The sequence below is a fragment of the Alexandromys fortis genome, unplaced genomic scaffold, assembly GCF_014885135.2.
Source record: "Alexandromys fortis isolate MF-2015 unplaced genomic scaffold, M_Fortis_MF-2015_v1.1 scaffold_29, whole genome shotgun sequence".
NCBI classification, from domain to species: domain Eukaryota; kingdom Metazoa; phylum Chordata; class Mammalia; order Rodentia; family Cricetidae; genus Alexandromys; species Alexandromys fortis.
Window position 1 is genome coordinate 6,357,554 of NW_026067891.1, and position 27,369 is coordinate 6,384,922.

General features: G+C 50.6%; 1 protein-coding gene and 1 pseudogene across 4 annotated transcripts; one reads left to right on the forward strand and one right to left on the reverse strand.

Moving 5' to 3' along the window:
* Positions 1–5,293: 5,293 nt before the first annotated feature.
* Positions 5,294–5,850, forward strand: LOC126493949 (60S ribosomal protein L27a-like; annotated as a pseudogene).
* Positions 5,851–6,426: 576 nt separating this feature from the next.
* On the reverse strand, positions 6,427–23,065 carry Tfap4 (transcription factor AP-4). Of its 4 annotated transcripts, none has more exons than XM_050130329.1 (7): positions 22,639–23,065; positions 13,279–13,444; positions 13,041–13,139; positions 12,498–12,668; positions 11,287–11,427; positions 9,913–10,065; positions 6,427–7,493 (listed from the first exon to the last, which is right to left on the reverse strand). In XM_050130329.1, the coding sequence occupies exons 1-7, from the start codon at positions 22,725–22,727 to the stop codon at positions 7,299–7,301; spliced, it is 1,014 nt and encodes a 337-aa protein (XP_049986286.1). In that variant the 5' UTR covers positions 22,728–23,065; the 3' UTR covers positions 6,427–7,298. The 4 variants fall into 4 exon arrangements, with proteins under 4 accessions (XP_049986286.1, XP_049986491.1, XP_049986353.1 ...); XM_050130534.1 differs by having other exon boundaries at positions 22,698–23,060; XM_050130396.1 differs by lacking the exon at positions 22,639–23,065 and adding an exon at positions 20,178–20,823.
* Positions 23,066–27,369: the final 4,304 nt, after the last annotated feature.

Below are 27,369 nucleotides of genomic sequence, written 5' to 3' on the forward strand. Positions count from 1 at the left end.
TACTATACCAGAAAAGCATTAAAATAGTTGCCACTGGGTGGTGGTGGCACATGCCTTCAATCCCAGCATTCAGGAGACAGAGGCAGGCCGATCTCTGTGAGTTCAATACCAGCCTGACAGTCTGGTCTATAGAGCGAGTTCCAGGACAGCCAGGGATGTTACACAGAGAAACCCTGTATTAGAAAACAAACAAACAACATCAACAACAACAAAAAAAAACCAACTTGGCACTAATTCATATAGCAGAATGCACCACATAGAAGAGAAGTAGGAAAAAACACAAAATGGAAGGCTAGAAGGGGGAGAAAGGCTATATATTTAAATCCTACATGTGTGTAACCACATGCCCAATTCAGTGTCTTTAAAATGAGATCAAACCACATGCTAGGAAGAAATGATAATATTCCTGCTACTAAGAGTCAACAGGAATTTTTTTAATATTTATTCATTTATTATGTATACAATATTCTGTCTCTGTGTATGCCTGCAGGCCAGAAGAGGGCACCAGACCTTATTACAGATGGTTGTGAGCCACCATGTGGTTGCTGGGAATTGAACTCAGGACCTCTGGAAGAACAGTTGGTGTTCTTAACCTCTGAGCCATCTCTCCAGCCCTCAACAGGAATTTTCTTGAGAACATCATAAAGCCAACAAGGGACAATGCAGTGGTCCCTAACAACACTCTTACAGAAGAAACAGCACATTTCCCATGAGGCTTATTCCTAATGGAGACTCAAAATAGGGTCAGTGAGGGAACCAGGGACTGAGAATAACCAGCCCTGATCTCAAAGAAACAGCCACCAAAAAGGTCATCAATCACAGTTAGGACAAATCTAAATTATCACTTACTCGTGGGAATTTAGGGGACAGTGTCTGTAAAAATGAACTTACAGAGCCCGAGAGATGGCTAAGCAGTTAGGAGCACTGGCTGCTCTTCCAGAGGTTCAACTCCCAGCGACCACATGGGTTGGCTCACAGCCACCTATGATGGAATCTGATGCCGTCTTCTGGCATGCAGGCATACATGCAGATAAGAGCATTCATACACATAAAATAAACAATTTTTTCCAAAAAAATGATTTTACAATAGCTATGAATTAGAAACAATCTAGATGTCCATTTCCAGGTAGATGGATAAATAAATTATGGAATATTCATACAAAGAATTAGTGCTTAGCAATAAAAATTAACAAACTCATGCTGGTGGCAGGTATGGAGCCGGTCTAGCTGCTTGCTGTTCAGTGAGACCTTGGAGTTGACACCTGTCATAGCCAGGACAAGCTAAGAGGCAGCAGAATGGGTACCCAGCCAGCCTGCAGTTACAGCTGCATCTCAGCGACCCCACTGTAGACATGTCTGAAGAGAGGCCTGGGAAGGTGAATCTGACAGAGCCATTTAAGGACAAGATGGGTGTGCTGTTCAGAGTTGCTGGGACATTTACCCCTCCACGGGTCTGAGTGTTAATTATGTCTTTGTGACCAAAACGTGTCATCAAACCCACAAAACAGAATGCAAAGCCCCTGGCTGATATCACTGGAGCCTTCGGGAAGAAGATGGACTTATTACTAAATGATTCCTCAGTTTCCCTCTTAGGGAATTGCAGGCTCAAGAGGTTGTCTGTGGCGATAGAGGACAGGAAGGCGCTGTACTGCACTTATGTACAGACACATAGACACACACACAAAAAAATTTTTTTTAAGGCCAGGCAGTGGTGGTGCACACCTTTAATCCCTGTACTCAGAAGGTAGAAACAGGTGGATCTCTGTGAGTTCGAGGCCAGCCTGGTCTATATAGCTAGTTTCAGGACAGGCTTTCCAGGACAGAGAAACCCTGTCTCAAAAAACCAATACTGAAAAAAAAGATTTTTTTTTTTTTTTTGGATTTTTGAGACAGGGTTTCCCCGTAGCTTTTGGTTCCTGTCCTGGAACTAGCTCTTGTAGACCAGGCTGGCCTCGAACTCACAGAGATCTGCCTGCCTCTGCCTCCTGAGTGCTGGGATTAAAGGCATGCGCCACCACTGCAGGCAAAAGAATTATTTTTTAATTAAATAAAGCAAGACGAGTAAGACAGCTCAGTGGTAAAGTGCCTGCTGGAAAGCCTGATGACCTGAGTTCCATTCCCAGGCCTGCACAATAAATAATTATAATTTTTAAAATGTATTTAATTTGATTAACTGGATTTAATTAAGGTAAAGTAACATTCACAGGATGGTGGTGGTGCACACCTTTAATCACAGCACTTGGTTGGCAGAGGCAGGAAGTCTCTGAGTTTGAGCCCATCCTGGTCTACAGAGTTCCAGGACAGCCAGGGCTACACAGAGAAACCCTGTCTCAAACAGACAGACAGACAAAAACAAAAATAAATAACAAAAGTAACATCTTATTTCCTTCTTGTTTTGTTTTTTTGTTTTTCAAGACAGGGTTTCTCTGTGTTTAACAGCCCTAGCTGTCCTAGAACTACCTCTTGTAGACCAGGTTGGCCTCAAACTCAGAGATCCGCCTGCCTCTGCCTCCTGAGTGCTAGGACTAAAGGCATGCGCCACCACTGTCCGCTCACTCTGTTTCTTGGTACAGGGTCTTATGCATTCCACGTTGGCCTGAAACATACTACATGGCTGAGGATAATCAATTCCTCATCCCCCTGCTTCCACCTAAGTGTTGAAACTAGGTGTGTTCACATGTAATAAACACGAAACAGGAGCTGGAGAGATGGTTCAGCAAGCAATTAAAAGCAGAGGACTAGGTTCAGCTCTCAGCACCCACAGAAAGCTCACGACGGTCTTGAATTTCAGTTCCAAGGGATCTGATGCCCTCCTCTGGACTGCAGGCACCGTGCACGCACTTGGAGCATGCACATACATACATGTGAGCAAACTCAAACACATAAAATAAAAATAAGCAACTATTATAGATATAATAAAGCCTAAAAGTAAAAAGTAAAAACAGATGTTGGCTAAATGGGCAAGGGCAGGGGCAGAGCTTGCCTAACATCCCAGCGTCCACCCGCAAAAGCACAGGTATTAAAGGTGTCACTCGCGCTCCGCTCCATTGTCCCTGCACGCGAGAATACAGGGCACCGTCGTCTCGCTCTGCGTCCGGGTTCGTCCTGCCGACCGGGCATCAGCGGCGCCCCGCCTTGGCTCGAGCGGAACAATGGAGGACACCCTGAGGTGACAATGCTCCAGGCATAATTAGCATGAAGACGTGTGTTACCTATTTCTTGGCTGGACATTTAAAGTCACGCGTAAAGAGAGGTCGCGGCACCACACCTGATGGACTAAAGCGGCCTCGAGCCGCCCACGTCCGCCTGTGGGCGGGGCCGGCAGAGCTTCCTGGCGGGAACGCCCCCGACCCTCCGAGGCGCCACGAGGTGTGCGCGCTGAGAGGGCGTGGCTAAACCCGGAAGGGGCAGGAACGCGCGAGGACTTCCGCAGCCTCCTGAAGAGCCCGCCTACCACCGCGGGGCGCCAATGCGTTTCCAGAGTCGGGCTATTTTTCTTGGCTCCGCCCCAAGTCCCGTCTCTGGCCTATGAGACTAGAGCAGAGACCGGAAGGAGGCGGAGCCTCGGTCCCGCCAGAAACAAGCATCGTAGGCCCACAGCGCCCTCTGTTGATACTATCAGGAGTTGCATGGACCTAGTCCTGCCCACCACCTCATACCTAAGAGAAAAAGAGGCAAAATGCTACCTAAAGTCACCAGACTCAAATGACTCTACATAACATTTTGCAAAAAGCAAAACAATAACAAAAATATACCAGAAAAACAACACAGACTGGGGGAACACTGAGGAAGTACTAACTCCTATCTGATAGTGCATACTCAAAAAAACCAAACTCACAACCAACAAGTGTGAATTTCAGTTAATACAATTACAGTGTTGCGTGTGTGTGTGTGTGTGTGTGTGTGTGTGTGTGTGTTGTTTGTTTTGTATTTCGAGACAGGGTTTCCTGGCTGTCCTGGAACTCGCTCTGTAGACCAGGCAGGCCTCAAACTCAGAGATCCACCTGCCTCTGCTTCCTGAGTGCTGAGATTAAAGGTGTGCACCACCGCCGGTTTTTTGTTTTGCTTTGTTTTGTTTTTTAAGACAGGGTGTAGCCCTGGCCAGCCTCAAAATCATTCTTTAGAGCCCATGTTGGCCCAGCTGCCTCCTGAGCCCTGGGATTTAAGTGTGCCATGGTCCATGTGTGGAGACATGTACCTGGAAGACAACTTCCAGGAGTCAATTCTCTCCTTCCGCCCTGTGGTGGATCCCGGATCAAACCCAGGTAGGTTTGTAGCACCATCACCTGCTGATAGATCTGCCAGCACCCACTATATTGTTTTGAATACTAAATGAGTTTGGTGGCTACCAGGGATGGGGAGGATGAGAGCGACTGCTATAGGGAAAGGGTGCATTTTGAAGCTGAGATGTTTGGGATTAGATGAGTTTATTAGCATTGTGAGTAGCCTAGGTTCACCTGTAAAATGAGCAACTTTATGTAGCCCAGGCTGGCCTCGAACTCAGAGATCCACCTGCCTCTGCCTCCCCGAGTGCTGGGATTAAAGGCGTGCGCCACCACCGCCCGGCTCTAAAAGTATTTTTAAATGTTTAAATTTTTCCTGCCTTTTAATTGAAATGGGCCATGTTGTATAAACTCACAAGGTAAAGAAACCTGAAGGGCAGTCTCCACCCCAAGAGACGGAAAGCCCTTGACCTACCATCATTTGCAGTTTCCCAAGAAGGAAACAGATCAGAGGACGAGGCTGTGCTGTGAGGCTGAACTGAGCACTGGCAGGCCACAGCCACTTACACATCATGGAGAGGTTGCCTTCCTTTGAGCAGACGAGAACACTGGCCTCAGCGGATCTGAGACTCGCCCTCCAAACCCTAGCCTGAGTAAGGCCATCTTGCAGCCAGCCTCCATGTTGCTGTTCTCTGTGCCAGAACAGCAAAACCAACTTCTTCCCTGGTGGGGCAGTGTGTGCTGAGATCCGCATGCCCCCTTCCCCAACCCCCACTAAGAACAAGGAACAACTTTTCCTGGAGTCTGGGTTCTTTGGGGTGTTTTGTTTGGTCTTGGCTGTCCTGGAACTCTCTGTAGACCAGGATGGCCTCAGACTCCTGGAGATCCACCTGCCTCTGGCTGTGAGTGCTGGGATTAAAGGGGTGTGCCTCCACCTGGATTCTGGTTTATCTGAACCTGTAGTCACCTCTACGACTTAACGACTAGCCACGGCTCTGAGTTAATTCTGCTGCGTGTGGACAGAGAGCCACGTAAAATGGGCATTGCCCTCTTTCCTTTCTGCCACTGCCATGCCATCCAGACTGAGGGAGATCCGGAAACTCCAGGGCCATGTGAGCCACGGCCATGGCCACGTCGGTAAACACCGCAAGCGTTCAGGACGCGGGTACGCTGGAGGCATGCATCATCACAGGATCAACTTCGACCAATATCATCCAGGTTACTTCGGGAAAGTTGGGATGAGGCATTACCACTTAAAGAACCAGAGCTTCTGCCCGACTGTCACCCTGAATAAACTGTGGACGCTGGTCAGTGAGCAGACCCGGGCTAACGCTGCCAAGAACACGACTGGAATTGTGTGGACACCGGTCAGTGAGCAGACCCGGGTCAACGCTGTCAAGAACAAGACTGGAGTTGTGTGGACACTGGTCAGTGAGCAGACCCGGGTCAATGCTGCCAAGAACAAGAGCTGCTCCCATCGCTGATATCGTGCGATCAGGGCTACTACAAAATTCTGGGGAAGGGAAAGCTCCCTAAGCAGCCTGTCATCGTGAAAGCCAAATTTTTCAGCAGAAGAGCTGAAGAGAAGATTAAGGGTGTTGGAGGAGCCTGTGTTCTGGTGGCTTGAAGCCACTCAGGGAGGCCAATTAAATGCTAGCATTTACAAAAAAAAAAAAAAAAAAAGGGCATTCACATGGGACGCCAGCCTCAGCCGTCCCTGCTAACTGACCCCCAGTGAACTCGGTTACTCCGTGCTGGACTGCCATGGGTCAATCTTTGCACTGCTGGTGCCGCCCCAGCGTGGAAACGGGTCTTCACTCACATCTACAGGGGGATTTGTGGACTGGGGAGAAGAGGAACACAGGGGCACACACTTAGGCAGCGGTAAGGCTCATAAACCTAGAGAGCCTGAGAGCATCTATGTTCTTCCTCTAGGAGTTAAAACCCTGGCTTACGCTCCTGCCCTCCAGTGACGGTTGAGCCGTTCCCTCCACCCCAGCAGACGTCCCATTGTTGAAGAATATTCCCAGCCCACGGACTGAGGGCCCCAATCTCGTCATTGCAACGTTGCACACCATCAGGAGTGCCATTATGTTCACACAGTCCCCTCTGGATTTGGAAGTCCAGAGAATACCCCTTAGTCTAGGCCAAACAGCCCAGGCCAGGGTCCCCAGAGCAATACATCCTCAAGAAATACAGAATCTAAAAAACAAAGTACAAATTTTATTTTGTTTCTTTACAAAGGCACAATGGCCTCTTGGTATTTTGTTCCCTACCCCCACTTTCTTAACAAAATATAATAGCTTCTCCTTGGACACAAAGACCTCAAAATTGTGTAAAAAAAAAAAAAAAGAAAAAGAAAAAAGAAAAATTTAAAAAATTACAGAAACCAAAACCAAAATAAAACCAACAACGAACAAAACAAAAAGAGAGACAAAGACATTTTTGGGGTCAATGATGGAAACCCTAGAGGGAAGGTGGTAGCAGAGAATGGTCAATTCCGGTGCTGAGGTGGGGAGGGGGAGGAGAGAATGGCAGCAGCAACCCCCAACCGAGAAACAAGTAGAGCCCCAGGTCCCCAGAAAGCCCCAACCCAGCCTGACCCCCAACCCATGTAAGTGCTTAAAAGAGAAAAAAGAAAACCAAACAGGAGGGAAGGGGGCTAAGACTGACCGTCTCGGGCTGGCCCTGGGGAGGGGGAAAACACCTTGGGGTTTTGTTTGATTTTCCCTGTTCTTAAAAACACGTTTAAATGGAAGGAAAACAAACAAACAAACAGAAAAAGATTTTTGGCGGAGAGAGACCCGGCACCTCAGTGTCAGCTTCCCCGGCCCCAGGGCCGAGGCCCAGCCCTGGAGTCCCATGCTCCCACGCGTGCTATGCCACCCCAACCCTGGGACCTGGGCTTGGGTGGCTTCGATCAAAGGTCGACTTACAGTATTGAAAAAGAGGTCATAAAAGAGACCCAAATGACATCATAATTTTGTAAAAATTCCTCACTCATTCACCCATGTTTCTCCCTGTTGTTACCCCGGCCCCCTCTAACCCCAGAAGGGAGAGGAGGGCTGGGGGTGGTCAGGGAAGCTCCCCGTCCCCCAAAGGCTCCTCCCGGCTCTGGTCCATGGCGTCGCTGTCCGAGGCCTCAGAGTCCGAGGCGGTATCGGAGGTGTGAGCGTCTGCGCAACTGCGAACGGACTTCACGATCACCGCTCGTCTCTGTTCCTCCTCCAGCTCCTGCTTGTCCTGGGTGCCCTCAATGTGCTGGATTGCCTGGACAGAAAGGGACAGTCCATTAGGAGACTCAGGAGGAGACCAGGCCAGCCAGTCGGAGTGGGGGCCCTCTGCCACTGCATTCTGACCCCAAGACCAACCCCCCCAGAACTGTTCAAAAATAAATGACGGCTCCTATTTATATACAATGAAGTTCACTAACTCAGTAAAGGTCTTTGCTGTTCGCGGTATTATTCAGTCCACTGGGCATATATGCAGAAAGTTCTGGGAGCTGATAGTCTTTTTTTCCCCTTGTTTCTGTTTTCTGGGTTGTTTTACTATTTATCAACTCATTTTTTTTTTAATGTTGCTCACAGCACTGATAGGAGCCCAAGGACTACTACCCATATAAAGGCGAAAGGGGCTGGGGAGAAAATTCAGTCTGCAGAGTGAGGGCCTGGGTTCAGTCCCCAGACTCTCCAAAGTCAGGCATGTGGCAGGAACCGGTACCTGAAGGGCTGGGAGATTAGAGTCAGAAAGATCCCTACAGCTCACGGCAAGCCAGCGACCCTAACCGTGGCCAACAAGCTCCAACCACAGTCTCCTGTCTCTTGTTCCTGGGCTCCCCACCCCCACTTTCTTAACAAAATATAGTGGCAGCTCCTCAGACACAAATATCTCAAAATTATAAAACAAATAAATAAACCAAACCCAAAACAACCCCCCAAAAAGAGAGAGAGAGAGACAAAGACATTTTGGAGGTCAATAATGTGAACCCTATATATATAAAATCCTATATATATAAAATGTGAGAGGTGCCGTACATATTTAAATCCATCAGCTGCATTTAGCAATATAAACAGAATAATAACTTGGCTTACAAAAAATGCATTGTCTTTTCTAGGAAGAAAGAAAATAAATATATATGTATATATATGATTCTAATGTTCACATATGTGTGCATATATGTAATATAGGCAGATATTAGCTCAAAAACAGACATCTTTCATGTATTATATATAGATAATTGTGTATGTGTACACACACGCATGCAAGTACATGCACAGATATATACAAATCTTTCCTCAAAAATTAATAAATAAAACACTGGACATCTTTCTCCAGCGTCCAGTCCTCGCCCCTCATCAAGGAAACTTCTGTGCAACAGATAGAGACTGTTATAAAAACCACAATCGCCTCGTGCCTTTAACTGGTGGCTGAGGCAGGCAGATCTCTTGTGAGTGAGGCCAGTCTGGTCTACAGAAAAAAAAGAAAACCACAATCAATGAAAAGGCAGAGCAGTGGAGCCTGTCCCAAAGGGCACAGCTCCACTAAAGCTCCCAAGCCAGGCTCGGGGATCATTGAAAAGGAGACGGGAGGACTGTTAGAGTCAGGATCAGGGAGCTTGCTAGGAAGTCTCACCAACGTGACCGCAAAACCATGCGGTAAACAAAGACTACACCGAGAAACACGCCAAAGTGGACAAGTAAGAGCCCATGAGGCCTCACTCCTACACAAAGACCCACAGGCAACCAAGGAATCCTGAGAGCAGGAGAAACAGTCTTTCCAGGAAAGAGCACACCAATTGGTTATCCAATACCAAATAGTCAGCCTGAAAACACATATACAAGTACCATTCTAGAGGCTGAGAAAGGTGTATTGTGTATGAAAGAAAATATATACATCCACATATATGTATTTAACAACAATTAATGAGAAAAAAGGCCATGAATTTGAAAGAAAGCAAGGGGAGTGTAAGAGTTTGGGGAGAAAGGGGAAGACGAAAGTGACGCAATTATAATCTCAAAATTAAAGAAGCAGGCAGTGGTGGCAGAGGCCTTTAATCCCAGCACTCAGGAGGTAGAGGCAGGCGGATCTGAGTTTGATGCCAGCCTGCTCTACAGAGCGAGTTCTAGGACAGCCAGGGCTACACAGAAGGAGAAGACAACAAAGCCAAACCATAGTGTACAGCTCCTAAAGAACAACTCTCCAAAGTTGACATCTGACTTCCGCCCAAATGTGCACCTACACACACACACACCCCTACACATATATCACAATGTATATGAGGAAAGAAAGAAAATAAAGGAGCCATAAAGGTAAGAGAGAGTTCTGGATTGGCTCAGAGCTTCACCAGGAAGCTTCGGGCCACAAGAAGCGCATGTGCCACCAAGCTATAAACCTGGGTCTATGAGCCTTCTAACCCAAGGATATGGTGGGGAGAGCCTGTTCCTCCTGCCCTCTGACCACTAAACAGTAACGTGTATGGCACACATACACACACAATAAATCGATTTTAATTTTTTAAAAAGGAGCCTCAAGCTGGGCAGTGGTGGGACACACTTTTAATTCCGGCACTTAGATCCGTAAGTTCAAGGTCAGCCTGGTCTATAAGAGCTAGGACAGAGAAACCTTCGGGGGGAGGGGCTTGTCCCCAGCAGTCAACTCCCATGAGCCACCCTCCCCTGAGCCCAAATACCTGCACAATGGTGTCCAGATTTTGCCGGGATGTAGAAACAGAATTGATGACTGAGGAGGGGCCCATGGTGACAACATTGATGTGGTGGGAGGAAGGCGGGGCTGGCGCAGGCACGATCACTGTGGGGTGATGGGTCGGGGCTGGAGGCAGAAGCTGCAAGACAGAATTCCTCAGTCTCTCTCTCCTGCCCACCAGCCTTCCTAACACATAGGGTATCTACGAGTGTGGATTTTACATGTCCCCCCCCAAAGTCCAGGCGGTACAGGCTTGGTCTCTGGCGTGGCAGTAACAGAAAACAGAAACCTGAGGGGTTGAGCCTAAGCTAGCGTGTGGTGTGGTCACAGGAGTCAGGAAGCCAAGCAGGACAATGACAAGTTCAAGCCAATCTGGGATATAGTGAGTTCAAGGCCACATGGGAAACGTAGCGAGGCCTTCTCTTAGGAGAGCAAAATAATAATAATGGAGCCTAGGGCTGGGTGGTGATGAAGCACGCCTTCAATCCCAGCACTCAGGAGGCAGAGACAGGTGGAATTCAAGGCTAGCCTGGACTACAAAGTGAGTTCCAGGACTGCCAGGGCTGCCACACAGAGAAACCCTGTCTCAGAAAATAATGATAATAATAATGGAGCCAAGTAGAACTGGGCAGGCATATCCTGCTTCTTTCTCTCTTCAGTTTCCTAGCCATGAAGTGAGAGGTTTGGTTCCTGCCATGATACAGCACCTCACCCCACTCCAATCAATCACAGTCTGAAGCCTTCAACACTTGAGCCAAAGTACCCCTTTTCTCTTTATAAATTGATTCTTTCAGGAGCTTGTTACACTAATAGAGAGCTGACAAGCAGGGGGCGGGGGGCCTGCCAAGTCACAACCCCACCACACCTGGCGGCCCAGTGAGCAGCTTCTGTGCACTCCGGACCCTCTGGTTGCTCCACTTCCCTATGTCAAGAAGCACTTCGGAATTTAGCAACTGTTCAAGGGTTTACATCCTGGCTGGGCATGGTGGGTGAGCCCTTAATCCCAGCACTCGGGAGGCAGAAGCAGACAGATCTCTGTGAGTCCAAGGGTAGCGTGGTCTACATAGTGAGACCCTGTCTCAAAACAAACAAAAGGAGTATAGAGTCTGGTGCTGAGATGTAGCTCAGTGGTAGGATGCTTGCCTGACATGCACAAGGCCCTGGAGCCTATCACCACCATAAAAAAAGAGCATAGTTCCTGGGTTTAGACGGAAAGGGTTCAAATTCCTGCTCCTGGGCAGGTTATCTGAACTTTCTCTGCCCCATTTTCCACAGCAATAAAACACTGTAACAGTCCAAGCTTCAAAGGACCAGTGTGAGGATTCTGTTCTGTTCTAATGCACTCACGTCTCCCGCTCACCTGAGTCCGCAGGTGCTGCTGTTCCCGCTCCAGCTTCTCCTGATGCAGCAGCCGCACCTGCTCCTGCTGCTGCTGCAGCTGCACCTGCTGTGCGATCACCTTGAGTTTTTCCGGGTACATGTGGGCCTCAAGGGAGCGCACCTGTAAATGAATCGGCATAGCACTCAGAGGTGGGGCAAGACCACACCTGCCCAACCTGCTGCAAAGGCCACTTCTCACTAAAACTCCAATCCTGGGCACAGGGCGATCCTAAACCTCAAACCCTGACAGAGAGCGCCCCCTTCAGGTCAGACCAAAGGCTCTTCCTACTTCACCTCTAAACTTCTGTCTCGACTGTTCCCACCTTCTCCTTTCTTGTCTGATGGCCCATTTGCTTTTGGAAGCCACGGAGCACAACCTGGGGAACCAGGTCAAACCCCTCCTGGAGCCTCAGCTCCTGTGCAGTCTTTCTCAGCTGCAGTTTTTTGAGTGTGCATGCTGGAAGTCGGGACCAGAACTTACATACTAAGCACTCCACAACTGAGCCAAACAGCCCAGCCCTCCATTGCATTTACACCTTGCCAGGCTGTGATGGCGCATGCCTTTAATCCCAGCAATCCAGAGGCAGAGGCAGGCAAATATCTGTGAGTTCGAGGCCAGCCTGGACTATAGAGCAAAGCCACAGAGAAACCCTGTCTCGAAAATCAAAAAAAAAAAAAAAAAAGGAGAAGAAGAAGAAGAAAAACCCTTGCTGGGTGGTTGCACACTCCTTTAATCCCAACACTTGGGAGGCAGAGGCAGGCAGAGCTCTGTGAGTTTGAAGCCAGCCTGGTTTACAGAGTGAGTTCTAGGACAGCCAGAGCTACATGGAGAAAGCCTGTCTTGAAAAGGGGATGGAGAGATGGCTCAGAAGTTAAGAACACTGGCTGCTCTTCCAGAGGTCCTGAGTTCAATTCCAGATCTGATGCCCTCTTCTGGTGTGCGTGAAGACAGAGCAGTCATATACATTAAATAATTAAGTATGTAAGTAAATAAATAAATACTAAAAAAAAGAAAGAGTCGTTGGCTAATGCTTTTCACTCCTATGCAGATGGAGACTGGAGAACAGAGCCTATTCCTAGGCCAAGTATAGAGTAAGCACTCTGGTAAAGAAATACTTGGAGGGAGGAACTGAACAGAATCCATCCTCTATGCCTGGGTATCACACTGGCCAGCAGAGGGCGCTGCCTCACCTGCTCCTCCAGCATCATCCGCACAGATCGCTCCTTGTCTAACTGTTGCCGAAGCTCAATCATTTCCCTCCTAAGGTCCTCAGCCTTCTCGTCCTCCCAGATGTCAGGGGAGCCAATGCCCTCGTCCTTGTCTTCTGCCCGTCGCCGCTTGGGGGATGAGCCACTCAGCTCCTGGGGACCCCAAGAGGTTGGTGAGTGAGTTAGTTGACACACCCATAACACATCCAGAGGTCCTGGAGCTCTCCAAAGCCACCTGAGACAGGTGGACTCAATACTGGAGAATCCATTCTGCAAATCCACCAAGTAGCCAAATGCCGGGAACAGAAGGATGGACTTGCTCTCCAGAACAGTCGCCTGCTTGCTCCAGAGCCTGCTCCTCTGTCCTTCAGAGATGAAGAAACAGGCCCAGGCAAGGAGTAGGCGGGTTCTGCGGGCAAGATAAGAAGGATAGCCACCCATGCGTCCCGAGTTAGTGGTTTGGTTAGGATATGCACACACAGAAGAGAAAGGCAGGGTTTGCTGGGTGGGTTCTCCGTCCGGTACCTGGATGAAGCGCTTGAGCTGCGTGTTCTGCTGCAGGAGTCTCGTCTTCTCCTGCTCGAGAGAGAAGATGTATTCTGCTGTCTGCTGGAGAATGGCTGCCTGAGAGGAGGGAAAGAATCACGCGGCTGGTCCCCTCCCTGAGAGAACCCGGCACCTCCTCCAAGAGAACCACACGGCTGGTCCCCTCCCCGCGAGAGCGCGGCACCTCCTCCAAGAAGCCCTCCCTGCCCCTGCCCACCTTGCTGAGTTTCTCGCCATCTGTGTGGGGAATGAGAGTCTTGAGGGACTGGAAGCCCGCGTTGATGCTCTGCATGCGCCTTCGCTCGTTGCTGTTGGCAATCTCCCGCCGGATCCGCCTTTCCTGGTCCCGCTGGGTCTCGGGGGTCAGAGGAATGTTGGCAAGGCTGCCAGGGAGAACAGGAGTAGATTCAGGATTGATGTCCTCTAAAGTTTACCCCCAGAGGGCCCTGGATATAACCTGCGTCACTTCTCTAAGACGAACAGTGCCCGAGGGACTCTGGCAGGTCACCTCCACGATGACGTAGGGTTGTGCGTGCCCTGGGGTACCCAGGACTGAATCAGCTGCCCGTGGAAACGGGTAGTGTGCTTAGAACCCATCCCGTCCCTGCTTCCTTTCCTCGAATTCTCTCCTCTAGAAGAGATTCTTAGCAATACCTGGGTTCCTAACATCTACCTAGTCGGGCCAGGAAGGCCCAGAAACCTGCAGGCTAATCCCTATGATTCTAATGCAAGAGGACCCCAGACAGCAACCAGGCGCCGGCTTTCGGGGCAGTTCAAAGCTCCTTGCTGTGTATCTGGACCACCTCCTTCAGAGCTCAGACTTTGCCACTGCAGTCCGAGAAGACTGCCTAATGGCACAGCTGCCTCCAGCCACCACCCCAGCCACTTTGAGCTGAGAATGTATGAAGGTCAAGACAGGCAGCACTCACTCCAGACGGGACACTGGGTCAACCACCCCTTGGGACGGGTCTGCTTTAACCTGACCCACTCCAAGGCACAGGCACTCTGCACAGAGAATGGAGGCTCCCAGCATGCTGTGGAGGATGTCACTGCATGCTACAGAAGGCAGCCAGCAGTGGAGGGCCCAACGCCGCTGCTCCCGAGGGGTGGGCCTGTGTGTGGCCTAGAGGAGGTATACCCCCCTCCTCCTCAGCCCTTCCCTGCAACTCCCCCTCCCGCCCCTGGCCTGATGGCTTCCAGATGCTCTGCTCTCAGCAAAGGCCTTCAGCCCCACCCAAAGCCACAGTCCTGGCCTCTTCCTGAGGGGGCCCTCCCAGGGTGACCTGTTCCAGGCTAGAGCCAAGGAAGCCTGTACCCCTGGGTCTGGGAAAAAGGGGCCTCCAACACCTCTCACCTCATTGATGTGGAGTCTGAGGTCAACGGGGTGCCAGATCTAACTCTCTTGCAGTGAGCTGGCTCCTGCCTCTATCCTCAGGGAAAATGGGCTGCTGTGCAGCCCAGCAGGGGACACATCTGCAGCAGCTGGAAACAGCTGAAGCCTGTCCAGCCCCACCCAGCCTACCCCATCTGTCCTGCCTCAGCTCCCTAAAGGACCCTAGCAGCATCCCTGCCCCTTCCAGGGCCTCAGCATCCTCTCCCAACAGAAAGGATGGACAGCTGGGAATGAGTTCCCTGTTGGCTACTGCAGGCGACTTGGAGGCAAAGCAGCTCCCTTCCCACTCCATCAAGCCAGGTCCCTTCTGCCCAGGACCCCAGAGCACCCAGAATACATGGCCCCTTCTCCCTAGGTCCCCATAGGACCTAAAGGGGCCCAGGTCTCCCACAGATGAGACTTCCCTACTTAAAGCTTAGGGTGGGGATAAACAGTGTTAGGGCGGAATAGCTGGAGGTCCAGGATGCCTCCCTTTTCCCAGCCCCAAAAAGGAAGCAATGGGGCATCTGGAAGGGGACAAGGACTCAGAGCAGGACAAAGCCATGCTCCTCAGTCCTTGGGGTCTGGCCCTGAACACACCTCCTCTGGAGCCAGGGGGCCAGTGAAATCAAACACCACAGGACTTTGAAGGCAAGACTTTGAAGGATATGACGGCCCACGCCTGAATGTAAGCACTTAGGACGCAGTGCTGAAAGAGTGGGGGGGGGGGGTTTTTGAGGCCAGCCTGGGCTACACAGGAAGACGCCTGTCTCAAAAAAAACAATGAAAGAGACGAGGCGTCTGGCACCATGGCAATATGCCAGTAATACCAGCACTAGGAAGGCAAGGGCAAAATTAAGTTCAAGCTTATCCTCACCTACATCGCAAGTTCAAAGTCAGCCTGGGCTACAGACTACATGGGACCCCGACTCAAATTTTAAAAGTGGTTAGTAGGAGGGAGGATGAAGAGATGGCTAAGCAGCTAAGAGTTCTTGCTCTTCTACAGGACCTCAGTTCGGGTCCCAAAACCCACACCAGGTGGCTCCAAACTGCCTGCCCGTAACTGCAACTGCAGGGCATCGATACCCTGGCCTCTGTGGGCATCCTACACATAAACACTATAAATACATACGCATACACACATGAGAAGTCACAGAAACAAGTCACCCAGGGATTAGAATTCCCCACCCAACCCTGATTGATGCGGGAGTCTCCCCCTCAGCTCGCCCAGTCTCTGGGCCCCTGCTAATGACACCTCAAAGGCTAAAACTGATCTAACCCTGGGTCTCCAAACAGAGCTTATAACCAGCCTCAGGCTACCCAGAGGGCTAGCCTGTCTTAAGGGCCTCAGAATACCGGAGTGCAATTTTAAAAATAAATAAACGAGGTTAAGGCTGTGGTTCAGTTGATAAAGTGATTGCTTAACATGCTCAAAGTCCTAGATTCAATCCCCAGAACTCCATTTAAAAAACAAAACAAGAAAGCATAGTGTCACACATCTGTAATCCTAGAGCTAGGTAGAGGCAGGAAGATCCTGAGTTTGAGGATAATCTATGCTGTTGAATAAGACACTGTTGTCTCAGCAGGGCAGTAGTGGTGCACGCCTTTAATCCCAGCACTTGGGAGGCAGAGGCAGGCGAATCTCTGTGAGTTCGAGGCCAGTCTAGTCTATAAGAGCTAGTTCCAGGACAGGCTACAAAGCTACAGAGAAACCCTGTCTCGAAAACCAAAAGAAAAAAAAAAGACACTGTTTCAAAGAACCAGTGAGTAGACTTAAGGGTACTTGATTCCCAGGTTAGAGGAAGGGACCAGCTTCAGTAAAATGTGGCATTGGGACCCCAGAGCAAGGTGGAACAGGTTCCCCAGGAAAGGAGGGTCAGGCACCATGGAGAGTTACAATGTTGACTCCTTTGTTGCTGCTGTGTTTGTGACAAGGTTTCACTCTTACAGCCCAGACTGGCCTCACAGCAATCCTCCTGCCTCAGCCTTCCAAGTGCTGGAATCACAGGTGCTATTATTGAGACCTCTTTCTCCCTGGCTTTCACTGCAGCAGTGAACCATAGATATGGTCCTGTGCTGTGTAGAGTAGGGCAGAGCAGGCTCCAACTGGGTGTGCCCTCTGTTAAGGGCCCACACACAATCACAACCTGCACAACTAAGTGTGTGTGACTGACTCACTCTAGGCCCTACCGGGTGGGATGGCAGACAGGGTACAGCTGCAAGCAGTCCCCTGCAGTTCCCATCAACTCGGCTACCCCGGACACTGACTGGGAACCTCACAGCCCTGGCCCGGAAAGGGTCCATCACAGAACTCCCACGAGGAAGAGATCCTGGCTACCAGACGGTGAGCAGGTCCCTAGCCCAACTGCCTTGCTCAGGAACCAACTGCCAATTAACATGGTCACCCCCCGGACTCAGCTCTGAGAAAGAAACTGTCCCTGCAAAGCTGCAATTCTGCATGGGGATTGGGACTGTCTCAATGACTCGCCTAAACAACAGCCAGGAAGCTCCAGCTGGGAGTTAGCAGGTGACTGCTGAGCGGGGTGGGGGTGGGGGCGAGTGGGTGTTATAAGTGGTGGAATGTCGGTAAGCTAGCCAGGAGTTCTAGTGTGTAGAGTGTGAGCTGACCGTGAATTCTTTAAAGAAAAAAAAAACTTTTATTACTTTTTATTTTATTTGCACTAATGTTTTGCCTGCATGCATGTCTGTGTGAAGATGCCAGATCCCCTGGAACTGGAGTTAGACAGTTGTGAGCTGCCATGTGGGTGCTGGGGATTGAACCTGGGTCCTCTGGAAGAGCAGTCAGTGCTCTTAACCGCTGAGCCACCTCTCCAGCTCCCTGACGGTGAATTCTGATTGGTGGAATGCAGATCAGCTATCCTGATTGCTAACCAGCCCAGTGGTGACTTCCAGGTGATACTGCACTAGAAAAAGGAGACTTTCTTGCATATGCCTGGAAGTTCCTTACAGCTCTTTCTTGGTTTTACAAAAGCAAATTCACAGTGAGTAATCACATGGAAAAGTCCCACCCCCCCAAAACTTCAGAGTCCCCTCTGTAAGCAGTGAAGACTGCTGAGACCACGGGCTTGGGGCGACTCTGGCCTGTGATGGCAGAGATTGCTGCTGATCAGGGATTGCTTGGCTTCAGGAATAAGAAGCTGGGCCAATGGCCAAGAAACGGAATTAGGCCACCCAGCCTTGGGTTCTAAGTGCAGGGTCATTGTCCCTAGTGAAGAACAGCAGTACTCTAACCAGATGCTCTAGAGCAGGAGACAGGTGGTGGTTCACATCTGGATCCCTGATCCTCCTGCCCAGCCTGATCACCCTCTTAATTGGCCACCACCAACTTTTTCACATGGCCTGAACCCATTTAGCATCCCTAAAACACCCAGCATCTGCAATCAAAAGGTGGGAAAGGCCATGTGGAATTTCTCCCATACCCGGGAGAAGACATAGAGATGACCTCCCACCAACGGTACCCAACACGTTCATGTTTTCTCCATCACAGGCCCACTACCTCCACAGCCCTGACAGCCCCTGACCAACCTGCCCCAAGTGATTCCTGTCACAGGCACCTCTTCCCTAGCCTGCCCAGGATACAGATGCCAACACCAGCTGACAGTTGCTAGCTGTGGAACCCTAGCCACTGAAATCTCCCCATCTCAGATCTCCCCACGTTCATGAAGTGGCAATACTGCCTTATGCAGGATCGTGGTGACGTTGAATAGAATTCAGTATAACAAGAGGAAGAAAGAATGGCCTATTTCCCTGGAGGTTTTCAGTACCCAGGTACCCAGGTACCCAGCCTCTCAGGGAGCTGACAAAACCCTTCAGCATCCTGAATCAGTGAGCTGCCATGGACAGGGGTCAGGGCTTATTACTATATCCTTAGCCCCAGCATCAAGCTGGTGCTTCATAAATACATGATCAGAGACCAAACAAGCATGCCAAAGTTATTTTGTTTTTAGACAGCATTTCTTTGTGTAGCCCTGGCTGTCCTGAAACTCACTCTGTAGATCAGGCTGGCCTAGATCTCAAGAGATCCACCTGCCTCTTCCTCCCCAGTGCTGAGATTAAAGGTATGCACCACCACCACCCGGCCATGCCAAATTCCTTTTTTATTTTTAAGAAAGCAATTTATTTTTTTTCACAGTTTTCTAATGTGCATTGCTGGGTTTTTTTTATCCTTGTATGTTATGTCTATGTGAGGGTGTCAGATCTCCTGGAAGTGGATTGAACCTGCGTCTTTGGAAAAGCAGCCAGTACTTAACCACTGATCCATCTCTCCAGCCCTTGCCAAAGTTCTTAATAATGACACCACTTTTCTTTTTTCTTTTAAAACAGGATCTCTATGTAGCCCTGGCTGTTCTGGAACTTGCTACATAGACCAGGCTGGCTTCAAACTCAAGAGATGTCTACCTGCAGGACTCTGGGATTAAACTCAGGTCATTAGGTTTGTCCATAGGGACCTTTACCGACGAAGCCAGCTTGTCAACCCTTAAAGGAGCCTTCAAAGAGTTTATAAGAGACACAGAGGAACACAAGCTTGAAACTCCAGTACTTGTGGGTGGAGGTGGGAGGATCAGGAGTCCAAGGTCATTTTAGCCTACAAATCAAGTTGGAGACCAACGTGGACTAAATGAGAACCTACTGTTTACTAAAGGGGGTGGGGCACTAAGGAGATGGCTCGGCCTGAATTCTGACCCCCCCCCCCCCGCATCCACATAAAGGCTGGACACAGTGCACACCTAGGAGCTGGGGGTGCGTTGGAGACAAGCGGATCCCTGGAGCCCCTTAACCCCAGCCAGGGGCACCAAACTGATAAGCTCCAGATCTGGTTCAAGACCTCTTCTAAAATACAAGGACAAGATGTTGGCCGTGGTAGTTTTTTGTTTTTGTTTTTGTTTGTTTGTTTTTTTTGGTTTTTCAAGACAGGGTTTCTCTGTGGCTTTGGAGCCTGTCCTGGAACTAGCTCTGTAGACCAGGCTGGTCTCGAACTCACAGAGATCCGCCGTGGTAGTTTACATCAGTAAGTTACGCTAAGAAGGAAGCAGGAGGATCCCAAGTTTGAGGCCAGCCTGGGATACACAGCTGGGCTGGAGAAATGGTTAAGAGTAGTTGAGAGAACATTCCAGATGACCCAGGTTTAATTGCCAGTGCCCACACTGCAGCTCACACTGTCTGTAACCACAATTCCAGGGGATCTGATGCCCTCTTCTGGCTTCTGAGGGCAGGGCACACATGCGCTGCACAGATATGCAGGCAGGCAGAACACCCATACACATTTTAAAATATTGGAATTTTAAAAATTAAATAAAGAGTATAAGGAAACAAATAAGGTGGGGAATGTTAGGTCTCCAACTCAGGACGAATGGCTGAGGTGCCTATCTAATACATCGAAGGGGACGCTGGCCACCAGGTTCTCCCAGCATCTCTCCACCTGTTACAGAGTCATCCTGGTTGGTATACCCCGCCCCCTACCCTAGCCGCTCCAGTCCAATCCCCGGGGTTGTCTCCCCGCCTCCCACCCCCCAACCTCTAATCCCTATATAATATCAACCATTTTTGGCTACCGCCTCTTTGCTTCTCAGTCTCCGGGTTCCCAGGTGCTCTCTTTGCTCCCTCTCTCTCCTCTTCCTCACTTGCCCCAGCCCCTTCCCATGGCCAGGTTCAGTCTGGATCTTCCAGGTGCCTCTGGCTGTGCTCTCCCTCAAATCTACAGAAACCCTTCTCCTCAGCCGTACCGCGGAGCAGTCATGTCCTCCTTTTTTTCTCATTCATCTGGTGCTGAAGAGGGACAACTGAGGAAGTCATTCAACTTTGACCTGTGGCCTCCACATGCACACAGACATTTACACGGACAGAAACCACCTTGCACCTGCCTCTCAGAGTCTGAATTTCACCTTCTAGGCACTTCCTACATCCAGTTCTCACAAAACCATTAGGCAATAGGTCCAAAACTTCAAGCCAAACTTGAAATGGGCTACAGCCCAGGAGGCATAGGAGCCAGACAGGGAGGGGTGGAGCAAAGTCCAATAACCTGAGATAAACTGGAGTCAATCAATCCACCTTAAGGTCCTGCCCAGCCCACACTCCATCCTGGACAGGCCTCCCAGCTGTGGCTCCAGCTGAAAATGAACACACACAGAGGCTGGAGCTCCAGTGAACAGCCAACAACTGTTTCGGTGTAGGACAGGCAGAGAACCTGTGTACCTGTAGGCAGGTTGTACTACTTCAATCACTAGACCTGACAACACTCGATGCTCCTAGGGAGATCTACTGCCTTCCTCCAACACAGGGCTGGAGAATGGGCAGAGTGAAACCTTCTCAAGCCTAGGCAGCATCAGAACCAGAACCTAGAGCCGGATCAAGTTTCACTCCCTACTCCCTAGTCCAGCTCAGAGAAGCCAGCGCCACACAGCAAACTCGGGGTTCAAGTCCGCCTGTACCATTTGCTCTAACTGGTCCCTTCTTAGCTTCTGTATCCATTTTTACAAAGAAACCAAAAAATAAATCAACTCACAGCAAGACTGTGACCATTCAATGAGAAAATCCTAGCAAGAGAGTCCCCAGAATATTTACAGAGTCCAAGAGTTTGGTTGTTGCTGTTTTGTACCGCTGCTGGGCCCTTGTCTTAGTGCCAACTGAGGGTGGGGAAGGGGACGCAGAGGAGGGCTGCCAGCTGCTCGACCCATCAACAGACCATCTATCCCCCCAGGTATTGGCTCTCAACTTGAGAGTAAAGTGGGATACCTGCCCGGATTTTATACCTAGGCAGCAACCTGCCCCACAGGCTTTGCAGTTTACCAGTCCGTGCCACTCAGCGGGCTCCTCCTCCTTCAATCCCAGCCTTGCCTGACTGGGGTGTCTGAGCACGTGGCCCCAGCCCTGGGGAGCCATTACGCTCCTAGAGCAGCGCGGCAGGCAGGAAAGGGATCGTAGGTTTCAAACTTAAGCGCGCTGGAGAAACCTCTCCTGGCGTGCACCACCACCATTCCCGCCCCGACCCAGCAGGCTTGTAAGGCTCAATGAACAGACGCCAGGGCCGGCAATAGATGTTCCAGGCATGACCATTTAACAAGAGTCCAAGGTGATTCGGCCACTGGTTGCCGCGATTTGGTAGAGGATAGATCTGGGGCAACCTAAGTAGGGTCAAGCTCACTAAACGGTGTCTTGGGAGAGCGTGCAGACCTCCAACCACCCACCCAGTCAGGAGACTCAACGCTTTGCATTTATGATTAGGGAACAGACATGGGACCGCAAAGTTTGCAGAGGAGACCCTCATGCAACAGGGTCTTGAACCCTAGAAGCAGCCTCAGGTACTCTTTTTCCCAAAAGATCTCCCCCACCTGGCCTGCCTAGCCCACCCAGTTGGCTACGGTCGAGCTTTGTGCAAGTAAAGCGTGGCCCCGAAGCGCCTACAAGTCCCACAATGCAGCACCGACCCGGCATGGAGAACTACAGCTCCCGCGAGGCCACGCGCGCAGAGGTCCGCCTACTCCAAGAGGGCTGCAGAGTCACGTCCAGGCCTCGCTAGTAAACAGCGCCCGGGCGCGGGCGGGCGGCGGGCAAGCAAGCTAGTGACTGCCAACGTGTGGGGGACCGCGGCTTCCCTGCTGGCAGCGCGGCCACTAAGGGTCCACGTACGGCCCGCAGCCCCGGGCGAGCACGCCCCCAGCCCTGCAGCAGCCCTGTTCTCTGCAAGCGCTCACACCACCCGGCTCCCCGCCCCCCCCCCAGCCTGGAGCCGAGGCATGGCTGCATTGTAGCTGTCCTCAGGCACGCCCCGGACCCCCCAAAAACGTCCTTAGAAAAGGGTTCCCAGAAAGCGCGAGGAAGCAAGAAAAGGAAGGAAGCCAAAGCGGGCGGGGGGAGGAGGAAGCGCGGGTGAAAGCCACCAGCAGCAAGCATGGCCGGGACTGCTGCAGCACCACGTGGGTCTGTTTGCAATTTACAAACGTCGCGACTCGCCCGCCTGCAGCGGACAAAAGTGGCCAGGGCCTTTCGGGGTTCCCATGTTCCGAGGGAAGAGGGTCCCCAGGCAGCGAGAGCCGGGCAAATGAGACTGCAGCCGACCCGGTGGCTAAGAAAGGCGAGCGAGGTCGGAGGCGCGGGCCATGCGTGCGCACACGCGCACCGGCCCGGGCGGGCTGGCCGGGGGCTGCAATGGGAAGAAGGGGTTGGGGGGGGAGGAGCAGTACACACCTACAGAGCCCTCCTATCACTTCTTTCTCTGTTTTCCTGAAATGTTGCAAAGAGGGCACCTTCTGAGTAGGCACCATGAAATACTCCATAGCGATAGGCCCCCCTCCTCTGCACGAGCCAGGTCTCGCGGTCAGCCGGAGAATGCAAGATGGAAATCCGAATCAAAGGGCAGCGCCGGACGGAGGTGCAGAATCGGCCGGTCCCAGATGCTGGCGGCGGCAGCAGCGGCGAGGGGAGGGAGGCGGGCGGGAGGGGCGGGAGGGAGGTCTCTCCAGCCTGCCTCCCCGGGCGTGTGTATGTGTGTGTGTTTGCAGCTGATCAGATGTCTGTTTCAAGGCGGGAAACAGCTGGTGAAAACTCAGCACTCCCCCGGCCTCCTTCCGCGGAGTAAGGAATTGCATGTAAACAAAGGACTATTTGCAGCGCCCCCCCACGGGCGGCTGGAAGCTGGGGCGAGAAGGGCGCAGGCTCCTTGCGACCGACTGCAACCTGGGTCTGCAGACCTAACCCCGGGATCAGGGGTTCCCGGTCGCCAGCTAGCTGTGAGGGACACGGTGTGAATGGAATGAGCAGCAGCCCGGCTACATGCGCCACTATGGGTGATGAGGTCCATCAGCTGACAGGTTGGCAAGCGTAGCTAAAAAAAAAAAAAAAAAAAAAAAAAAAAAAATGGCCAGCCACCGCGCGGGATCCCAGACTGTGCAGCTCAGGGTCCAGTGGGGACTGCCCAGCGCAGGGTCTATGTGCACCGCTGCCCTGGGGGACGTGCGCTGGGCGGGGCTGCAGCGGCAAAAGGAAAGCTCCCTCGGGTGCGTGCTCCGGGATTTTGCTTTTTCATGATTGCCACTGCACGGAGCGGAGCCGCTCTGGCGCGCTCCCTTTCGAGCCGACCCGGGCCCCCTGGAAACTTGCGTCATAGCCACCGCTTCCCACATGTAACTTGGGGCTGACTCTGACCACCCGCCAGCCTCCTCCCTCCGTCTCTGCCTAGCTGGCTTCACGGCCCGGACTCTGGCTGGAGCCTAGAAATTACAAAGTGCGAAGGGTACAGATGGCAAAGGCAGGTGTGCAGGGCACCTCGGATGCTGGGGCTGTCCTAGGAAGGAAGAGCAAGCGGAAAGGGAGGGAAGGGCGGAGGCAAGCCAAAACAGCAGCGGCCTCTGGGGGCAGGCTGCCAGCGCGGCCCGAAGATCCATTAGAGGTCTGGTGGTGGCTGCCAGGTCCTGTCCTGGCTCCTTCTCTACTTTTAACTTTACGGCTTCGCGCGCAGCGGGCTGCAGCTTCTCATTCATGGGGAAGGCGGGGTGGAACTTGCTCCACCGCCAGAGGGCGCTCTCTACTATGGGGGGGCGTGATGATCGGGGGAGGAGGGAGGGACACTTTAGGGGTGAGCTTCCGTCCTCTGTCACGCCCCCACCTTCCGGTCCCAGGCTCCTGGAGGGCTTGGCCCCAAGCTCAGGAAGCCCACGCCTGCCTTGGAATGTCCTCACTTCTGCTCAGCGCCTTTCCCAGCCCCATCCGCCTTTCAAGGTTCCACCCAAATCGCACCTCTTAGTTGAAATACTTCTATTAATAACAATTGTTAGTTATTATTAGGGAACATTGTTATTAGATATTACCAGCATCCAGGACATGTCTAGTTAGTTTTGCGTGCATATTTATTAGTATTCAGATCAACCTGTTAAACAATTTCTGTTTAGATCCCAGATCAATTAGCATTTAATTCCCAGGGAGACTTAAAATGCAGCACATCCTAGCCAGCTGTGCAGTGCACACCTGTAATCCAACATTCTAGCACTTGGAGATGGAAGACAGAAGATGTGCATCCAAGGATAGCTGTAGAGACTGTCCCTAGAAGAGACAGAAGGAAACGGAAGAAAGCAGGAGGGCAGGTGAAATGGCTTCGTAGGTTAGGATGTTTGCCGTCAAGTCTGACGACCTGTGTTCAATTCCCAGAACCTCCATGGGACAGGGACAGAACCAACTCCCACAAGTTGTCCCCTGACCTTGGCATGGGCACCGTGCCACGTACATACATACATAAAAATTTAAGAAAATGGAAAGGAAGGAAAGAATATGAAAAAGGGCATCCTCGAATCCTTGGGAAGCTCAAGTTTTTCTTTAACGTGTATGAATATTTTGCCGGAGAATACATCTGCGCCCCGGGTGTGCACCTGGTGCCCTATGAGACCAGAAGAAAGCATTAGCTCCCCTGGAACTGGAGTTGGGGAGGGTTGTGAGCACCATGTGGATGCGGGAATTGAACCCAGTTCCTCAGGAAGAGCAGTGCTAATTGCTGAGTCATCTCTACAGCCCTTAGGTCTTTGTTTTATTTTGTTTCTTTTTGTTTTTTTGAGACAGGGTCTCCTGTATTCCAGGCTGGCTGCAAACACATCCTCCCAAGAGCAGAGGTAATAACTGTGCACCACGAAGATTTTTATATCCGGCCACCCCCACCCCTCTATAATCAGAGTATTTCTACTTTCGGGTACTCCTCTAGACAGTAACCCCACCTGTCACCCTTGAGTAGATGTGACCTTGAGCTAAGCCAGGTTTGTCTCCCAGAGAAGAGGGAGTTTACTTTGGCCCCTTCCTTCCGAAAGAGGTGATCTCTGTAGCAGACCCACAAAAACTAATTCTTGGAGAACTTTGAGATGTTGACATTTAAAAGCTGACATTCAGATGCTGGAGAGATGGCTTAGCAGTTAGGAGCATTTGCTAGTGTGCCAGAGGACCAGAGCGCTGTCCTGGCACCTGTCTCAGTGGCTCACAGCTACCTGTAACTCCACCTGGAGGAAATTTAATGCCCTCTTCTGGCCCCCTTAGATACCATGCACTAAGACATGTACACAGATGCACAGGTGCCATGTAGACACATGCACATGTGCAGAGATGCACACACATGTGCAGCCACGTGCAGACACACACATGTTGCAGGCACATGCACAGGCGCACATGTGCAAGGCATGTGCAGACACGTGCACAGGCACATGCAGACACACGAACATATGTACAGACACGTTGCAGACATGCGCACGGACACACGTGCAGATACATGTACTGTGCACAGACGTGCAGACACGTGCATTGCATAGACGTGCAGACATACACATATGCACAGACACATGCACATATGCACAGAAACACATGCAGGCACACGTACATGTGCACAGACACATGCAGGCAGACGCACACATAAACATAATTTAAAGTAATGCTAGGAGTGGTGGTTGCTCACACTTTTAATGCCTGCATTCCAGAAGCAGAAGCAGGCCAATCTCTGTGAGTTTAAGGACAGCTTGACCATGTAACAAGTTCCAGGCCAGGCAGCATTACACAGTGAGAATTTGCCTTAAAAAGAAAAGGGGGGTTGTGGGTTCTGGGGAAATGACTCAGTGGTCAACAGCACTGGCTGCTCTGCCAGAGGACCCAGATTTGATTGGGAGCACCCACATGGTGGCCCACAACCATCTGTAACGCCAGTTCCAGGGAATCCAGTAACCTCTTGGGCACCAGGCATGCACATGGTACACAGACATATATGCAGGCAAAACACTCATACATTTAAAAAAAAAAAAGTTTGAAAGCTGGCCACATGAGCCAGCTGCATATAAACTTCATCTGCATAAACTTCATCTGCATAAACATTAGCTGCATAAACTTCATCACCTGATTCCAATCCCTGAACCCTATAGGAGACTTACAGACACGCTCATACCATGGTGTACGTATGTGTGCACACACACAGTAATACTAATAATAACTTTTGTAGCACACAATAATGCACGCCTTTAATACCAACACTCTGGAAGCAGAGGCAGGTGGATCTCTGTAAGTTTGAGGCCAGCCTGACCTACACAGCAAGTTCTATGCCAACCAGAGTTACACAGTTAGACCCTGTCCCAAAATAACAAAATCTTTAAATTTAATAATAATAAAGTTCAAAAGGCAAAAAGAAACCATGTTTGGTGGTGCGGGCCTTTAATCCCAGCATTTGAGGAGCAGAGGAAGGCGTATTTCTAAGTTCAAAGCCAACCTGATCTACAGAGCAAGTTCCCGGGCAGCCAGGGCTGTTATACAGAGAAATACAGAGAAATCCTGTCTTGAAAAAAAAGAAAAGAAAGCCATAGGTGAAATAAAGGGTTTGTGAATTATACCCAATAAAACTGTTTTGGATGAACATAAGGTCATGCCAGGGAGCCAGCCCAGGTCTGCACATACTTAGCACACACTATATCCCCAGCCCACCCCCCCCCCACACACACACAAACCATACAGGCCGGGCAGTAGTGGTGGCACACCTTTAATCCCAGCACTCGGGAGGCAGAGACAGGTGGGTCTCTGTGAGTTCAAGGCCAGCCTGGTATAATAGCTAGTTCCAGGACAGGCTCCAAAACCACAGAGACCACCACTGGCAGGAATCGGTCGTTGCAGGTAAAAAATTTTTCTTTTATAAATAAAATGTCTGAACACGTTACCACTCAAGACTTTAACAATTTTTTTTTATTGTACCATGTGGGAGATTTTACAAGAGGTGTCTATCACCCCACCTCTATGGATCCTTCTAGGACTCGTAGTTTTCCTTGGCACTATATGGTTTGATAATAGAAATATGATAAAGTCTTTATGAGATGAATCCAGGATTCTTAAGGCAGAGGTTGAACGCTTAAAAACAATTGAGAATGACAACAATCTTCTCAAGAATCAGTTTGAAGTTCTCCAGGAGGAGAA

Excerpts from the sequence above, each read along its gene's own strand:
- Tfap4 (XM_050130329.1), bottom strand. The coding sequence starts at position 22,727 with ATGGAGTATTTCATGGTGCCTACTCAGAAGGTGCCCTCTTTGCAACAT. Across the intron at positions 13,140-13,278 it reads ATGGCGAGAAACTCAGCAAG|GCAGCCATTCTCCAGCAGAC; the intron begins GTGGGCAGGGGC and ends CCCTCCTCTCAG. Across the intron at positions 11,428-12,497 it reads GGATGATGCTGGAGGAGCAG|GTGCGCTCCCTTGAGGCCCA; the intron begins GTGAGGCAGCGC and ends ATTCATTTACAG.